Consider the following 14,724-nt stretch of genomic DNA (forward strand, 5'->3'; position numbering starts at 1 on the left):
GGATATTATACCCGAGTCCAGAGAGGACTATTAAAAGGCACAAGGCCACAACCACATACTGACTGACAACATTGCTATACAGTCACAACACATCTAGAAACTACACTGAACAAAAATATAAAACGCAACCATTTCAACAGTTCATATAAGGAAATCAGTCAATTGAAATAAATTCATTAGGCCCTAATCTATGGATTTCACATGCAGCTGTGCAGCCATGGGTGGGCATCGGAGGGCATAGGCTCACCCACTGGAGAGCCAGGCCCAGCCAATCAGAATGAGTTTTTCTCCACAAAATGACTTTTTACAGACAGAAATACTTCTCAGCACCCCCACCCCTCCCCTCCGCAGACAATCCCGCAGGTAAAGAAGCCGGATGTGGAGGTCCTGCGCTGGTGTGGTTACACGTGTTCTGCGTTTGAGAGGCCAGTTGGACATACTGTCCAAACAGCTCTGGTGGACATTCCTGCAGCCAGCATGCCAATTGCACACTCCCTCAAAACTTGAGACATCTGTGGCATTGTGTTGTGTGACAAAACTGCACATTTTAGAGCGACCTTTTGTCACCAGCACAAGGTGCACCTGTGTAATGAGCATGCTGTTTAACCAGCCTGTCAGGTGGATGGGTTATCTTGACAAATAATAAAATGCTCACTAACAAGGAGGTAAACACACATTTCTGGGATCTTTTGCACTTTACATGTTGCGTTTATATTTTTGTTCAGTGTAGAAGGACTGGAGACGAGGAAAGGAAACGGCAGCCATGCAGCTATTAAACTAATGTGCATAATAAAACCCAGACGTAAACAATTGACTAATACATTTAATAACATTGGATGAAAAAAAATCTGTTGGATCCCTTAGCCACTTTGGACCGTAGACTGACATGACTCCAGCTCGGCCTGTTTGGGGTTGGACTGTGGACTGAAATGACTCCAGCTGGGCTTGGTTGGGGTTGGACTGTGGACTGAAATGACTCCAGCTGGGCTTGGTTGGGGTTGGACTGTGGACTGAAATGACTCCAGCTGGGCCTGGTTGGGGTTGGACTGTGGACTGAAATGACTCCGGCTGGGCCTGGTTGGGGATGGACTGTGGACTGAAATGACTCCGGCTGGGCCTGGTAAAAGTCCTACAAACTGGCAGCCTCAAACAAAGTTACTCAACCGGTTGCATTTTTGCCTAAGTTTATAATTAAATCCTATGCACTCACACATTCCTGTACGGGCCCATTTTCTGGGTGGACCCTCCTCAGCCTTATCCAGGGCCAAAATAGACCTATGTGTAACGTGTATGCTGGGAGTTGGGAAGCAAGTACAGGGAGTGCAAATTTAATAATAAATAGAACATAGTACAAAACAAGAAACAGGAAAAGCGTACAGACACGAAACAGAGTCAATAACACCTGAGGAAAGAACCAAGGGGAGGTGATTGAGTCCAGGTGAATGTCATGAGGCACTGGAGCGCGTAACGATGATGGCAGGTGTGTGTAATGATGAGACAACTGGCGACGTCGAGCCCTGGAGAAGGGAAGAGGAAGTAAACATGACAGTACCCCGTCCCTGACACGCAGCTCCAGCCGCCAGAAGACGCCGACCAGAGGGACGGTCCCGAGGACCAGGAGCGGACCGTTCGCTTCTGCTGAGGCACGGGGAGCCTGACGGGCCGGCCGAGGCACGGGGAGCCTGACGGGCCGGCCGAGGCACGGGGAGCCTGACGGGCCGGCCGAGGCACGGGGAGCCTGACGGGCCGGCCGAGGCAAGTACAGGGAGTGCAAATGTAATAACAGAATAAAACAAACAAGAAAACAAGAAACAGGAAAAGCATACAGACATGAAACAGAGTCAATAACGCCTGAGGAAAGAACCAAGGGGAGTGACAGGTACAGGGAAGGTAATCAGGAAGGTGATGGAGTCCAGGTGAATGTCATGAGGCGCAGGTGCTGTAACGATGGTGCAGGTGTGTGTAATGATGAGACAACTGGAGACTTCGAACGCCGGAGAGGAAGAGCGGGAGTAAACGTGACACTATGTATCTTGTTTGTTCCTGTGAAAAGCAATACTTTATCCCTTATCCCGATCCTGGTGCTCTTTGCAGGATATCCTTTCCACATGAACCACTGACTGGGAGAATGGGAGCTTCCTGTCTGTCTGGGGCACTGGTAAATCACCTTGTATGTGTATTCAGAGCATACTCACGTGCAACTTGTGCCCACGTGTGTGTTCATTTTTAAAGCCCCATTTCAGAGCATACTCCCGGGCAGTCTCCTGCTTCCTGTCCTCCTCACATTCCTTAGCTATGGAAGAGGATAATTTCAACATGTTGTTCTCATTCATATGGCTGAGGAGGCTGCACATTCCTTCATTAACTTTTAGTTAAAAAAAAAACATGATAGTTGATGTTTATGAAACAGACTCTGCATTGAATGTCTTTCTACCATGGGCCTGGAGACCCGTTGGAGAGTCGTTCTAAATCAAGAGAATGTGAAGCGTACCTCCTGGCTGTGTTGCGCCATTACAGCCTTTGTTGAACTGAGAAATTACCGTTCTGTTGGTTCTCCTTCATTTGAACGGATGACCCGACCGTACAAGCTGTTGATGTTTGTTTTAAAAGACAAAAGGGATGGAGAGCTGGCCTTCTGCTTAGTGAGACTGGGACATATAAATCAATAACGGACGTAACCACACATACACAACCCAACCCCCAAGCAGCCCTCACTTCCTGTTTGCGTGATGGAAACAGAGCGCTCGGCCACTTGGTTAAAAAACAACTCTCTTATCCACACTGTGACTCAAAGTCTTTTAACAAGAAACCAACTCTAGTGCCCAGGGAGGGAGGGCCCACATTCCCAGTCACTCTCCGTCTCCGCAAGAAAATACATTCTTTATTTTTCTCCCCAAAACTCCAGAGAACAACATGTGGCCAGAACACGGCTCGCGCTCAGCAGATGAATTCCATTGCGGTTTGGGGAGATTAGACTTTCATTAGGACTTTGTGTCACAAGGTCCCTTGTACCTCAGCCAATTGAGGGACACAAACAAAAAACTCCAAATTGGCCTCCCTACCCCCCTTAGGGGAGAGGACCGCTCGCTACGTGATAGAGCTACATGACAAGCGATAACAAAGACACAGTATTGTAGAGGGGGCATCAGCTGGAAAATGACAGATGGGAGAGGGAGAGTGCTGGCAGGGGTGTGGAACAGAAAGGGAGCAGGGTTGATTGCAGAGAACAAAGAAGGAGGAAGGGGGGGGGGGTCGATAGTTACCTATTGCAATATTATTTTAGACAATATTATAATCAATACTTATAAATCGATAGCTACAGTATTTTTTATCCTATAGCTTGTTCTCCATCTTTTAAAAAAAAAATTGTGAGTCAACATGTTTTCAGCACATTTTTTTCCATGACTGAGCAAAACAAATTTTCTCATGCTCTCGCTTGTCTCTCTGGAGCAGGCAATATGTTTGGAACATCAAATCACAATAAAATCACTTTATCGAATTGCAATACATGGTGTGAATCACAACATATCCTACCACATATGCCACACTTGCCAAATGCTATCATGAAAGAGGACCGCAATGGAAATAATTTCTAGACTTGTGTTTATCATGGATGATTCTTAATTAATCAAGGACATAATGTTGTATGTGTACCTTGTTTAAAATGATCAAATAAACTAAACTAAAAAGCAATACAAACCGTAAAGTATCTTAAGTAAAAGATATCTTACTAATATCGTATTGTGACGTCCCTGACAATTCCCAGGCCTACACCAAAGCACACTTCTCAGGGTGTTGACTGCATCATCATGATCTGTCAGATTGAGACCCTCTCACAGCAGTGGAATTCAGTCTGCGCCTGGGATCTAATTCTGATCTACGCTCCCTGTTTCTGCTCTAGGAGACAGCAGTGGAATTCAGTCTGTGCCTGGGATCTAATTCTGATCTACTCTCCCTGTTTCTGCTCTAGGAGACAGCAGTGGAATTCAGTCTGTGCCTGGGATCTAATTCTGATCTACGCTCCCTGTTTCTGCTCTAGGAGACAGCAGTGGAATTCAGTCTGTGCCTGGGATCTAATTCTGATCTACTCTCCCTGTTTCTGCTCTAGGAGACAGCAGTGGAATTCAGTCTGTGCCTGGGATCTAATTCTGATCTACTCTCCCTGTTTCTGCTCTAGGAGACAGCAGTGGAATTCAGTCTGTGCCTGGGATCTAATTCTGATCTACTCTCCCTGTTTCTGCTCTAGGAGACAGCAGTGGAATTCAGTCTGTGCCTGGGATCTAATTCTGATCTACTCTCCCTGTTTCTGCTCTAGGAGACAGCAGTGGAATTCAGTCTGTGCCTGGGATCTAATTCTGATCTACTCTCCCTGTTTCTGCTCTAGGAGACAGCAGTGGTTTAGGCTACACTACACAGGGAGGGAGGCGCAGAGCCAGGAAAAGCACAAAGAGAGAAGCTGGCCTCAAACCGAACAGCACAGCAAAGTCCTTTTTTGTTTATTGGTAAATTCCAAAATAGAACAATGCAGAAAATACCGGAGTGAGGAAGACAGGAGGGGTGGAGAGAACAGATCATTTTGGGGGAACGGATCATTTCCCCAGTGTTTTTCAAGTATCTCCAAGGTGACTTATTTCGCATGACCCGAGGTTCTCAGTAGCCAGCCATGTCTTCACTGTGTAGCTTAGACAGGTTTGCTAAGACAAGCTTGTGCCTTGGTATTCCATGTCCTTTCACAGACTAGACTAAAGAACGAGTAAGGTTCTCCTATTGGGACAGCTGAATAACCCTTTTGGAACCCTTTTTTCTAAGAGTGTAGGCTTTTTACCTGTGCATTAAGATTGGTCCATTTAATGCCCTCAAGCTTCAAAGAACCAATTATACCAGGCTGAAGGTCAGATACAAAAATCAAGAGGAGCAGTTTGATGTTGGGTGACAACAGAAATGGCCATGAATTGCCAGTGTATGTTACCATTTAGTAAACCTGGTTATTAGGCACAGAGTATCCTTCATGTTTCAAAAGACTCCCTGACCCTAAGTGCAATCAGACCACTGTGTGCCACCTAACCAGGGACAAGGCCTACCACACTACACACAAACACAGACACACAACACACTATCAAGTATCCAGACACATAATTGTACACACACAACCAAAAACACACCCTTTTCACCGCTCCACAAAAATCCACTATTGCACTGAACAGTAACATAACCGTCTTACTAACCAACATCACAAACATCCAGTCCACAAGACTACAAACAAGGACAATCCTTGGATAGGAATATATATATTTTTTAATCACTGATAAATAACTTAAGCAGCAGTAAAACTATTTGCAAATGACTGAACAAACATGATACATTGTTCTTGAGTGGTTACAGGGCATGGTGAACACACTGTTTATAGCAGTGTAATACACAGAAGTCATCACAAACGGATTTAAATCCAACTGTTGCAAGTTGCATGAGGAGGGTGTGGCCCATCTTTCCTAACCCTAATGTGATTAAAGAAACAAGTCTTATCCAACCTACACACAACCTACACACACGCACACACACAGGTTGTAGAGCCTAGTTTGCCTTGACCACACTTTATCTTTATCTTTGTCTGAACTCTGAACTGGACAGCAGTTCCAGAACAGCAGCCTGTTCACACAAACACAGACACAACCTTTACTTATTTCAGCATGCAGACATACTTACATACAGACCCACACACCTATCTACACTCACAGAAGCTCCAACCTGGGCAGAATGCCTTTCTTATATAAAACCAACGAGGAAGCAGAGCATAAAATACAAGATTAGCCTCAACAGCTTCCGTTTAATATCAACCGGGCGGTCCGGGCAGGATTTGACTCTTCTGGGGCTGGGCTGCACACACCAAGGTGACATTTCTACATCAAGCCCAGACACCCACAGGAAAGCATGGCTGAAACCTAAACATTGCAGAAGGTCTGTAAGGAGAGGAAGAAACATAGCAAGCAGAGCCTCATAGAAACTGCTTCAATCCATCAGAGCTGTGGTAAGTTTGTTATTAACTTTTCTCAAAAGAACATTTTTATTCAGTAAAAGTTTTTTTTACTTCACAGAAAAAACACACTGGACTTGGATTGCACTGTGAAAACAATGAGAGACTGTTAAGTGTCTGGGCCAATCCATAGGTTGGGCCACCTGTAAATGACTTGTGTGGGTTCTGGGAGGGAAATGTGGTTATTTGTTAGACCTAGTTAGAGAGGAGCAACAGTGATCATCATCAGACAGTTCCAGAGTTACAACACCCATCCTGCTAAAACATGAAACACAGCCTTGGCATTGGTGAATCGTTCCACCAAGTTACCACACTGACTTTGCTCACACCCACACTAATGAGTGGGATGTGTTGGGAGGGTTAGGTCCAATTCACCCGTACCTTATAGAAGAATCAGCCTGTGGGTTGTAGGTACAGTGCCTTGCGAAAGTATTCGGCCCCCTTGAACTTTGCGACCTTTTGCCACATTTCAGGCTTCAAACATAAAGATATAAAACTGTATTTTTTTTATGAAGAATCAACAACAAGTGGGACACAATCATGAAGTGGAACGACATTTATTTGATATTTCAAACTTTTTTAACAAATCAAAAACTGAAAAATTGGGCGTGCAAAATTATTCAGCCCCCTTAAGTTAATACTTTGTAGCGCCACCTTTTGCTGCGATTACAGCTGTAAGTCGCTTGGGGTATGTCTCTATCCGTTTTGCACATCGAGAGACTGACATTTTTTCCCATTCCTCCTTGCAAAACAGCTCGAGCTCAGTGAGGTTGGATGGAGAGCATTTGTGAACAGCGGGTTTTCAGTTCTTTCCACAGATTCTCGATTGGATTCAGGTCTGGACTTTGACTTGGCCATTCTAACACCTGGATATGTTTATTTTTTAACCATTCCATTGTAGATTTTGCTTTATGTTTTGGATCATTGTCTTGTTGGAAGACAAATCTCCGTCCCAGTCTCAGGTTTTTTGCAGACTCCATCAGGTTTTCTTCCAGAATGGTCCTGTATTTGGCTCCATCCATCTTCCCATCAATTTTAACCATCTTCCCTGTCCCTGCTGAAGAAAAGCAGGCCCAAACCATGATGTTGCCACCACCATGTTTGACAGTGGGGATGGTGTGTTCATTGTGATGAGCTGTGTTGCTTTTACGCCAAACATAACGTCTTGCATTGTTGCCAAAAAGTTCAATTTTTGTTTCATCTGACCAGAGCACCTTCTTCCACATGTTTGGTGTGTCTCCCAGGTGGCTTGTGGCAAACTTTAAACAACACTTTTTATGGATATCTTTAAGAAATGGCTTTCTTCTTGCCACTCTTCCATAAAGGCCAGATTTGTGCAATATACTTTTGATTGTTGTCCTATGGACAGAGTCTCCCACCTCAGCTGTAGATCTCTGCAGTTCATCCAGAGTGATCATGGGCCTCTTGGCTGCATCTCTGATCAGTCTTCTCCTTGTATGAGCTGAAAGTTTAGAGGGACGGCCAGGTCTTGGTAGATTTGCAGTGATCTGATACTCCTTCCATTTCAATATTATCGCTTGCACAGTGCTCCTTGGGATGTTTAAAGCTTGGGAAATCTTTTTGTATCCAAATCCGGCTTTAAACTTCTTCACAACAGTATCTCGGACCTGCCTGGTGTGTTCCTTGTTCTTCATGATGCTCTCTGCGCTTTTAACGGACCTCTGAGACTATCACAGTGCAGGTGCATTTATACGGAGACTTGATTACACACAGGTGGTTTGTATTTATCATCATTAGTCATTTAGGTCAACATTGGATCATTCAGAGATCCTCACTGAACTTCTGGAGAGAGTTTGCTGCACTGAAAGTAAAGGGGCTGAATAATTTTGCACGCCCAATTTTTCAGTTTTTGATTTGTTAAAAAAGTTTGAAATATCCAATAAATGTCGTTCCACTTCATGATTGTGTCCCACTCGTTGTTGATTCTTATATGTTTGAAGCCTGAAATGTGGCAAAAGGTCGCAAAGTTCAAGGGGGCCGAATACTTTCGCAAGGCACTGTATGAATGGGATGTCTATCTAGGTGATAAGGGGAAGAGTGATTGGGGATAACTTACATCCAAGGCCTCCCGTCGCAGGCCGTCTGTGTTCCTCAGCCAGCAGCAGCTCAGCTCACTTAGCTCCAGGATGGCCTGCACCTTCAGCCTCACCGTGTCCCCAGACTGACGGATCATCTCCACAATCTCGTCCCGGGTCTTGTTCTCCACGTTTCCCCCGTTGATCTCCACCAGACGGTCTCCCGGCACCAGCCCCAGGGCCAGGTCCTTAGCGCCGGCCCCGGGCTCGGCGAAGTGCACCACCCTCCGGTAGACCCCGCCGTCGGCTCCGCGGTCCAGCATGGTGGTGCGTCGCAGGGAGAAGCCGAAGTCACCCGTGTTGCGACGCTGGAGCTCCAGCTCCCGCGGCTCCGGAGACTGTGGAGGGATGACGGCCGGGAGCCTCAGGTCAGCAGAGAAGGTCTTGTCCACCACCTCAGGGATGCGGGCCTTCTTGACCTGTACTGGCCAAGGTGCTGGCCCGACCCCCGGCCCAGGCTGCTGGAGGCTGTGCTTGTGCTGCGGTTCGAACACCTTGTTCTCCACCTGCGGGGACGGAGTGGCTGAGTTCTGTCCCGAGGGTGTGGAGGTCTCTGAGGGGCTCTCCTCTTTGCTCCTCTGAGAGAAGGAGAAACGCTTCATGACCTGAGAGGAGTTGTGCTTGGCCATCGAGCCAAAGTGGGCCACGCGGTCTCGTACCGAGCCCCGGTCCTTGTCCATACCGCCACCCCCATCACCCTTTAGATCGTCGGTGGAGCTGGCAGCACTCAGGCCGTCTGCGTCCAGCACCATGCTACTGCGGTTGCTCAGGCCGTCTGACTCTATGTCAGTGAGGCTGAGCTCGTGGCTGCTGGCCACCTTGATGGGAATGGGGTTGGAGATCTCCAGCTTGTTCTTGGAATCTCGCTTTGACTCCCTCTTGAGATTGAAGAAGCCACGCCTCATACTCATCTCCTCCAGGCTGCACAGCTCCGCCGCAGACATCCTCTCCTTCTTGTCCTTCTTATCCTTCTTCCCTCCATCCTTCTCCTTGTCCTTTTTGATCAGGCTGAACATGGTGGTGTGTCTGCTGTGTTGCTCCACACAGTTGGTTGTCCTACCGGTTTGGCTCCTGTTTCTTCATGCAAGGGGGATTTTTCCATACAGAAGCAGAGGTCCAGTTTTTTGGGGGGGGGGTCCAGTCTTTCGTAACCTCTAAAAAGGGGTTAAGCTGCCACTAATTAAAATGCCCTGAGGGAGAGAAAAAACATGTTCAGTCAATATTCACATCTGGCATAAGAGAATGAGTAACATTTTTTATTTATTTTTTTTTATTTTACCTTTATTTAACCAGGCAAGTCAGTTAAGAACAAATTCTTATTTTCAATGACGGCCTGGGAACAGTGGGTTAACTGCCTGTTCAGGGGTTGAACGACAGATTTGTACCTTGTCAGCTCGGGGGTTTGAACTCACAACCTTCCGGTTACTAGTCCAACGCTCTAACCACTAGGCTACCCTGCCGCCAACTTATTATGTTTCATAAATACAATTAGATCACACACAATATATCACTCCCAGTGAGGAATTTGTCACAGAAAATAAAATAGTCCATTTAATAAACACCCATTTTATTTCTCCTCCTAACCAAACATCACATACACATATTTAGCAGATGTTATTGCGGGTGTACAGAAATGCCTTTTGAGTAGGACTATAGACAGAGTGACCCACGACTTAACCTTTTGCAACAGTCCATTAGCATGCCACACAAAGCACTAGTCGCTTATTTGAACATGGAAAAATATTACACATATCACAACCAAAGAACAGTTTAAGTGATCTTGGCAAAAGAGAAACATTCCTAGCCTCCATTAGAGCTGTGTTTGCCAAAACCACAAAACTCAAGGAAAATATTTTTGCCAAAGAGCCACTCTCAACATACTGCTGAAGGCAGGCAGGAGCACATTCCCAAAATCTGGGTTTTATTACTATTTTTCTGCCTCAGGGGTGCTACGCGGACCTAGGGCTGTTGCGGTGACCGTATTACCGCCACACCGGCATTCACGAGTCACGAAGACAGTCAAATTCCACATGACCGTTTAGTCACGGTACTTAGGCTTCTCCGAGCTCTGATGCTGCTGATGGTCATTAGTAGCCTACCAAACTTGCTTACTACCTTTTACTCAGCACTCTATTGTCCCTCTAATCACTCTGACATCAAAGCAAATGTTTTCAAAAATCTAATCAAACACTTCATGAGAGCCAATAAGCTCATGTTCACAACATTTCTATAGGCTATGCAATTGCAGGAGAAAACAGAGTGATGGCCTCTATTAAAAAGAGAAGGATCAGATTTCTACAGGCTAGGCTTACTATATTTATTTCTCAACTTTCCTAATATTAAAACACATTGCTCATATTTACAACAGAAGTATAAAAATAAACCAAGGGGAAAAGAGTACATAGATGACATGTATCTATTTAAGTACATAGATGACATAGATGACATGTATTTTTTCCCGCTGCCCCTGTTTCGATACAGATGCAAGATAATGGTCCATTCTAGATCAAAACAAATGTCACACCCATATTATTTAGTATATTTAAAGACAAAATTAAATGAAGACTAGTCTGATGGGTGACAATATTATCCTATCACTTGTGAATTATATATTATCACTTGAATGATGCCCAGCATAAAAAACAATGCCTTTTTTTGTGAATTGTTTGAATCATAGTCACACACCTCATGTAGCCTAGCCCATAGGTCTATATGTTTGAATAAAGTTTGTATAACTAAAGTGGCCAAATAACTTTTTTAAATTAATCACATTAATCTGATTGACAAGGGGTATAGAGCCTAACTGGAATTTATAAGCAGCGTGTGAGTTTCAAGTTTGGGGAAGATAATTTTCACCATAAAAATGTTACTTTATAATGAAAGCATTACATGCATAATTGCATTTGCGGTCACTTTTGATAATGGTGTTTTCCGCTAATGGAACATTCGCACTTATAATCTACTACCATGTGCGCATTGCTGTGCTTATAATGTGAAGAAATAGCATAATAGTTTATCAACATTTTGGGCTCCCGAGTGGCGCAGCGGTCTAAGGCACTGCATCTCAGTGCCAGAGGCATCACTACAGTCCCTGGTTTGAATCCAAGCTGCATCACATCCGACTGTGATTGGGAGTCCCATAGGGCGGCGTACATTTGGCCCAGTGTCGTCCAGGTTAGGCTTTGGCTGCGGTAGGACGTCATTGTAAATAAGAATTCGTTTTTAACTGACTTGCCTAGTTAAATAAAGGTTCAATAACAATAAATAAATAAAGTTCAAATGTTCTGATCTGTTGCGTCAGCCACATTGCATTAACATTTTTTGGGGATGCTAGTGGTTGTATTAATTTGTGATCTATCGTATCCCACAACTGTCCCAGACTATGTTTGGAATATTTATTTCTCGCAGTTTTAGAATAGGTCGACTTTTGTACTAAGGGGGATAGTAGATTGACATAGGCTAGTGCTTTTGTTGTTTGTTAGGCCAACTCATCTTGTTGGCTGATGAAAAGTAAATGTGGACAGTTTTTCCAATATCTTCAATATGCACCTCGGAATTGGATAAGGACACGCACAGTTCCGTCCCCGATGTGTCTGCCTTAACTTGTAGCCTGTGAGAAAGACCCGATCACGTGACGGATTGTGCTGCACACTCAGGGAGAAGGGCACAACGTAGCACTCCGGGCCACAAAAGTTATGGATTTTGTTAGGGTGCATTAGGGCCACAAAGGGCATGCCGCCATGAAATTCGAGACATTATCAAGTGCTTGTCAAATTGTGAATGAGAGACTGTTGGAGTGTGTACAGCCTGCGCAAAAAACAAAGCAGAGCTCATGCCATTCAAGCGACGTTTTTCAAATGATCATTAGTCGCATCTTACAACGTATTAAAAATCCAAACATATAGCCCAATGTTTGTATAACAACTAAAGTTACATTAATAACTCTAAATTTGTCACGACTTCCACCGGAGTTGTTTATACTGGTGTTTTCTTGAATTAAATACCTTGTCCACGCATCTCAGCTCTCCTGCGCCTGACTTCTTTCACCAGTTACCCACAGCCTTGACAAAATTAAGCATAGGAGTACCTATTTATTTATTAACCGTTCAACACAGAATAGCCGCATGTACGCACTCCCTCAAATCGTTTGTAGAAAAAATATATAATTTATTCAGCTTTGTTCAATTGTATTCTTCATACTATAAAATAATGCCATAGAATTATAAGCAAATCTTGTCTACTAAATGAACTAGTGTAGCCCACAGCCATTTGGCATAAACCACATCAGGACCTAACAAAAGGACAACTTAGAATATGCTATTCTTTTCTTCTGAAATAGACTATACATTTTCTTCATATCATGCTTCTTAAGACTTGTCTAAAATAAATAATGGATTTATTGAGAAGGTGTAGGCTATATTACATGGATTTATTAGCCTACAATCCATTTTAAAAAGTCTGTGTGGAAGCCAGAAGATGCTAAATGTGTTTATGTTAATTAACGGTCAATTAATGTGAGAATGACAGTTATTTCCTTGACAATCACCAGCTGACGAATTTTCGTGACCGCCACAGCCCTATGCGAATCACCCTCTCCATGGTGTAGCATAGAATGACAAACAGCCTAAGGCTTTACCCCCAAATGATGTAGGCTTAAACTATATTTCAGCCTCCGTTTCATGTGTGTAAATCACAGTCAATGTAAGCCAAAACCCAAATTGACTTAAACCTACCCCTACCTGAGTGATAGCAGATATTTTGAATGTGAACTAACTGTTTAGACTAGCTGTTGTTCCAGTGAGGGATGGGGGCGCTCAAAATGGGTCAGAATGCACACAGTCCCACTCTGGTAGTCAATGGGTTGAAACTTTGGTGACAAAGTTCCAGTTCTATCTGACATTCCCAGAGCTCCCAGCAGCAGGAGACCTCTACATCTAAACAAGCCTCTAGCAAGGGGCCAGATTCTTGCCCCCCAAAAAACAGGAAGCAAGGTTTTTTCAGGACCAGCTATAAAATGGTCTGGAGGATAACCATAGACAGAAAAACTAGAAATAACTCATATGTTCCTCCTTGTAGGAGAAAATGACCAGACAACAAGCATAATGGACATACTCTAGCAATGTGAATATACTACACAATACATAAGCTTTATTCACTTCTAATAACGGGCTTGGCAGCTACAACCACATGCACAGTTAAAAATATACTGCCAATTGCAACACTTTACATCAGTCCCCCTTTAAAGGAGGTAGGCTACTAAAAGGTTGGGATAAGTAAGCTGTCTCACTTTTTGGCAGCATGTCAGCAAAAAAATGCCATAGAATCAAAGTTGCATGAAGCTCCCAAACCGCTTCATTATCAGCTGACATATTTCATACACTTTCGTGGTTATAACCAATCTTGCTTGTTGCTACAGATGTTTACACTGTTTTCTTCCCACCACCGCAGGGATGCTATGGGCACATAATTTCGCCACTTACATCAAGGCTTTATGTTACAACAATGAAATGCCCGGTGAAATACCAGGCACTCACCACTACGCTAGCGAGTGAGGTGTCATCGTTCCCCATTCACTCAATGGACAGGGGGAAACAAAAAGCGAGAAAACTACTAGCTAGCCAGCTAGCTGATGTCACATTGGGAATTATACTATTTTACAGGCCATTGTTATTTACTACAACTGTAAAGTATTTTCCTCTAAACCCGACTGTAACAGAAAAGCCCTGGCTACAATACTCCATTGACAAAAATGTTATTTTGAAACTACCAATGCGCCTTTAGTTAGCTTGGAGGATTAGCTGACATCTGTTCTTTGCCAACATTAATTATGGTGTAGGCTATCAGCTACGTTAGCTAGCTGCTACAGCACTGGGAAAATATTTTGGTATTTCGGAGACCTCTATTCATAGCTATCTTGCTAAGCCATTCTGCTTTCAATGTTTAGCTCAAATTGGTGCATCGATTCCATCTTCATGAAATGATGGGTGACTAACCTTTTTTAGTGTGTTCTTCCTCTGTGTCGGTGGCTTGACACTGGTGTGTTCGAATCCGAGGCAGCTGTGTTGATGGGATGCAGCTCATGCTAGAAAGCAGCTGCGTTGACTGTTTATGATTAGCTAGATAGCTGGTTACAGCATGCATGCAACATCACTGAAAATCTATCGAATAGTGATTCCTGCTGGCCAGTTGGGTTTATTGCAAGTTGGACAGGATGAACTATATATGGAAGATGAGATTATGACTTTATGATGATAGATTTCTATTGGTTGCTGTTGCATTTGATATTTTCTGGGTAAAGTATTAATGCATACACAGTTAATAACCTAGGAGTGACTGGTTTGTTTATTTGGGATTCATTCAAACAAGCACTATTAGGCACCAGGTACCAGGTTACCAATACTTTTATCACCGACCCTATCTTTTTGGGGGCCCTAAGCAGAATCCGGTTTAGGGTCCTCCTCACAGTTTGTGGGGAGACCCTGAACATTGGGGGGGCCTAAGTAGTTGTTTATTTTGCTAATAGCCCATTAACTGCCTTTGTGGTGTTGGTTTACCTTAGTGGAAATTCACACCACACCTTCGCTCATGCGCAGTGAA

At 44.1% G+C, this 14,724-nt stretch overlaps 1 protein-coding gene across 6 annotated transcripts in view; it reads right to left on the reverse strand.

Moving 5' to 3' along the window:
* LOC110503378 (unconventional myosin-XVIIIa) overlaps positions 1-14,297 on the reverse strand; it is a 176,458-nt gene extending 162,161 nt beyond the window's left edge. For 4 of the 6 annotated variants that reach the window (XM_090218784.1, XM_090218777.1, XM_090218783.1 and 1 more), the window contains exons 1-2: positions 14,121-14,297; positions 8,109-9,317 (exon numbers count right to left, since the gene is read on the reverse strand). In XM_090218784.1, coding sequence (XP_090074910.1) covers positions 8,109-9,143 — 1,035 coding nt within the window. In that variant the 5' untranslated portion in view covers positions 9,144-9,317; positions 14,121-14,297. The remainder of the gene's footprint in view (positions 1-8,108; positions 9,318-14,120) is intronic. The other 2 variants (XM_090218781.1, XM_090218775.1) reach the window with 1 other exon arrangement.
* Between the last annotated feature and the right edge of the window lie 427 nt (positions 14,298-14,724).

This window comes from Oncorhynchus mykiss, chromosome 24, assembly GCF_057628025.1.
Source record: "Oncorhynchus mykiss isolate SJ-2025 chromosome 24, ASM5762802v1, whole genome shotgun sequence".
Classification (NCBI taxonomy): Eukaryota; Metazoa; Chordata; class Actinopteri; order Salmoniformes; family Salmonidae; genus Oncorhynchus; species Oncorhynchus mykiss.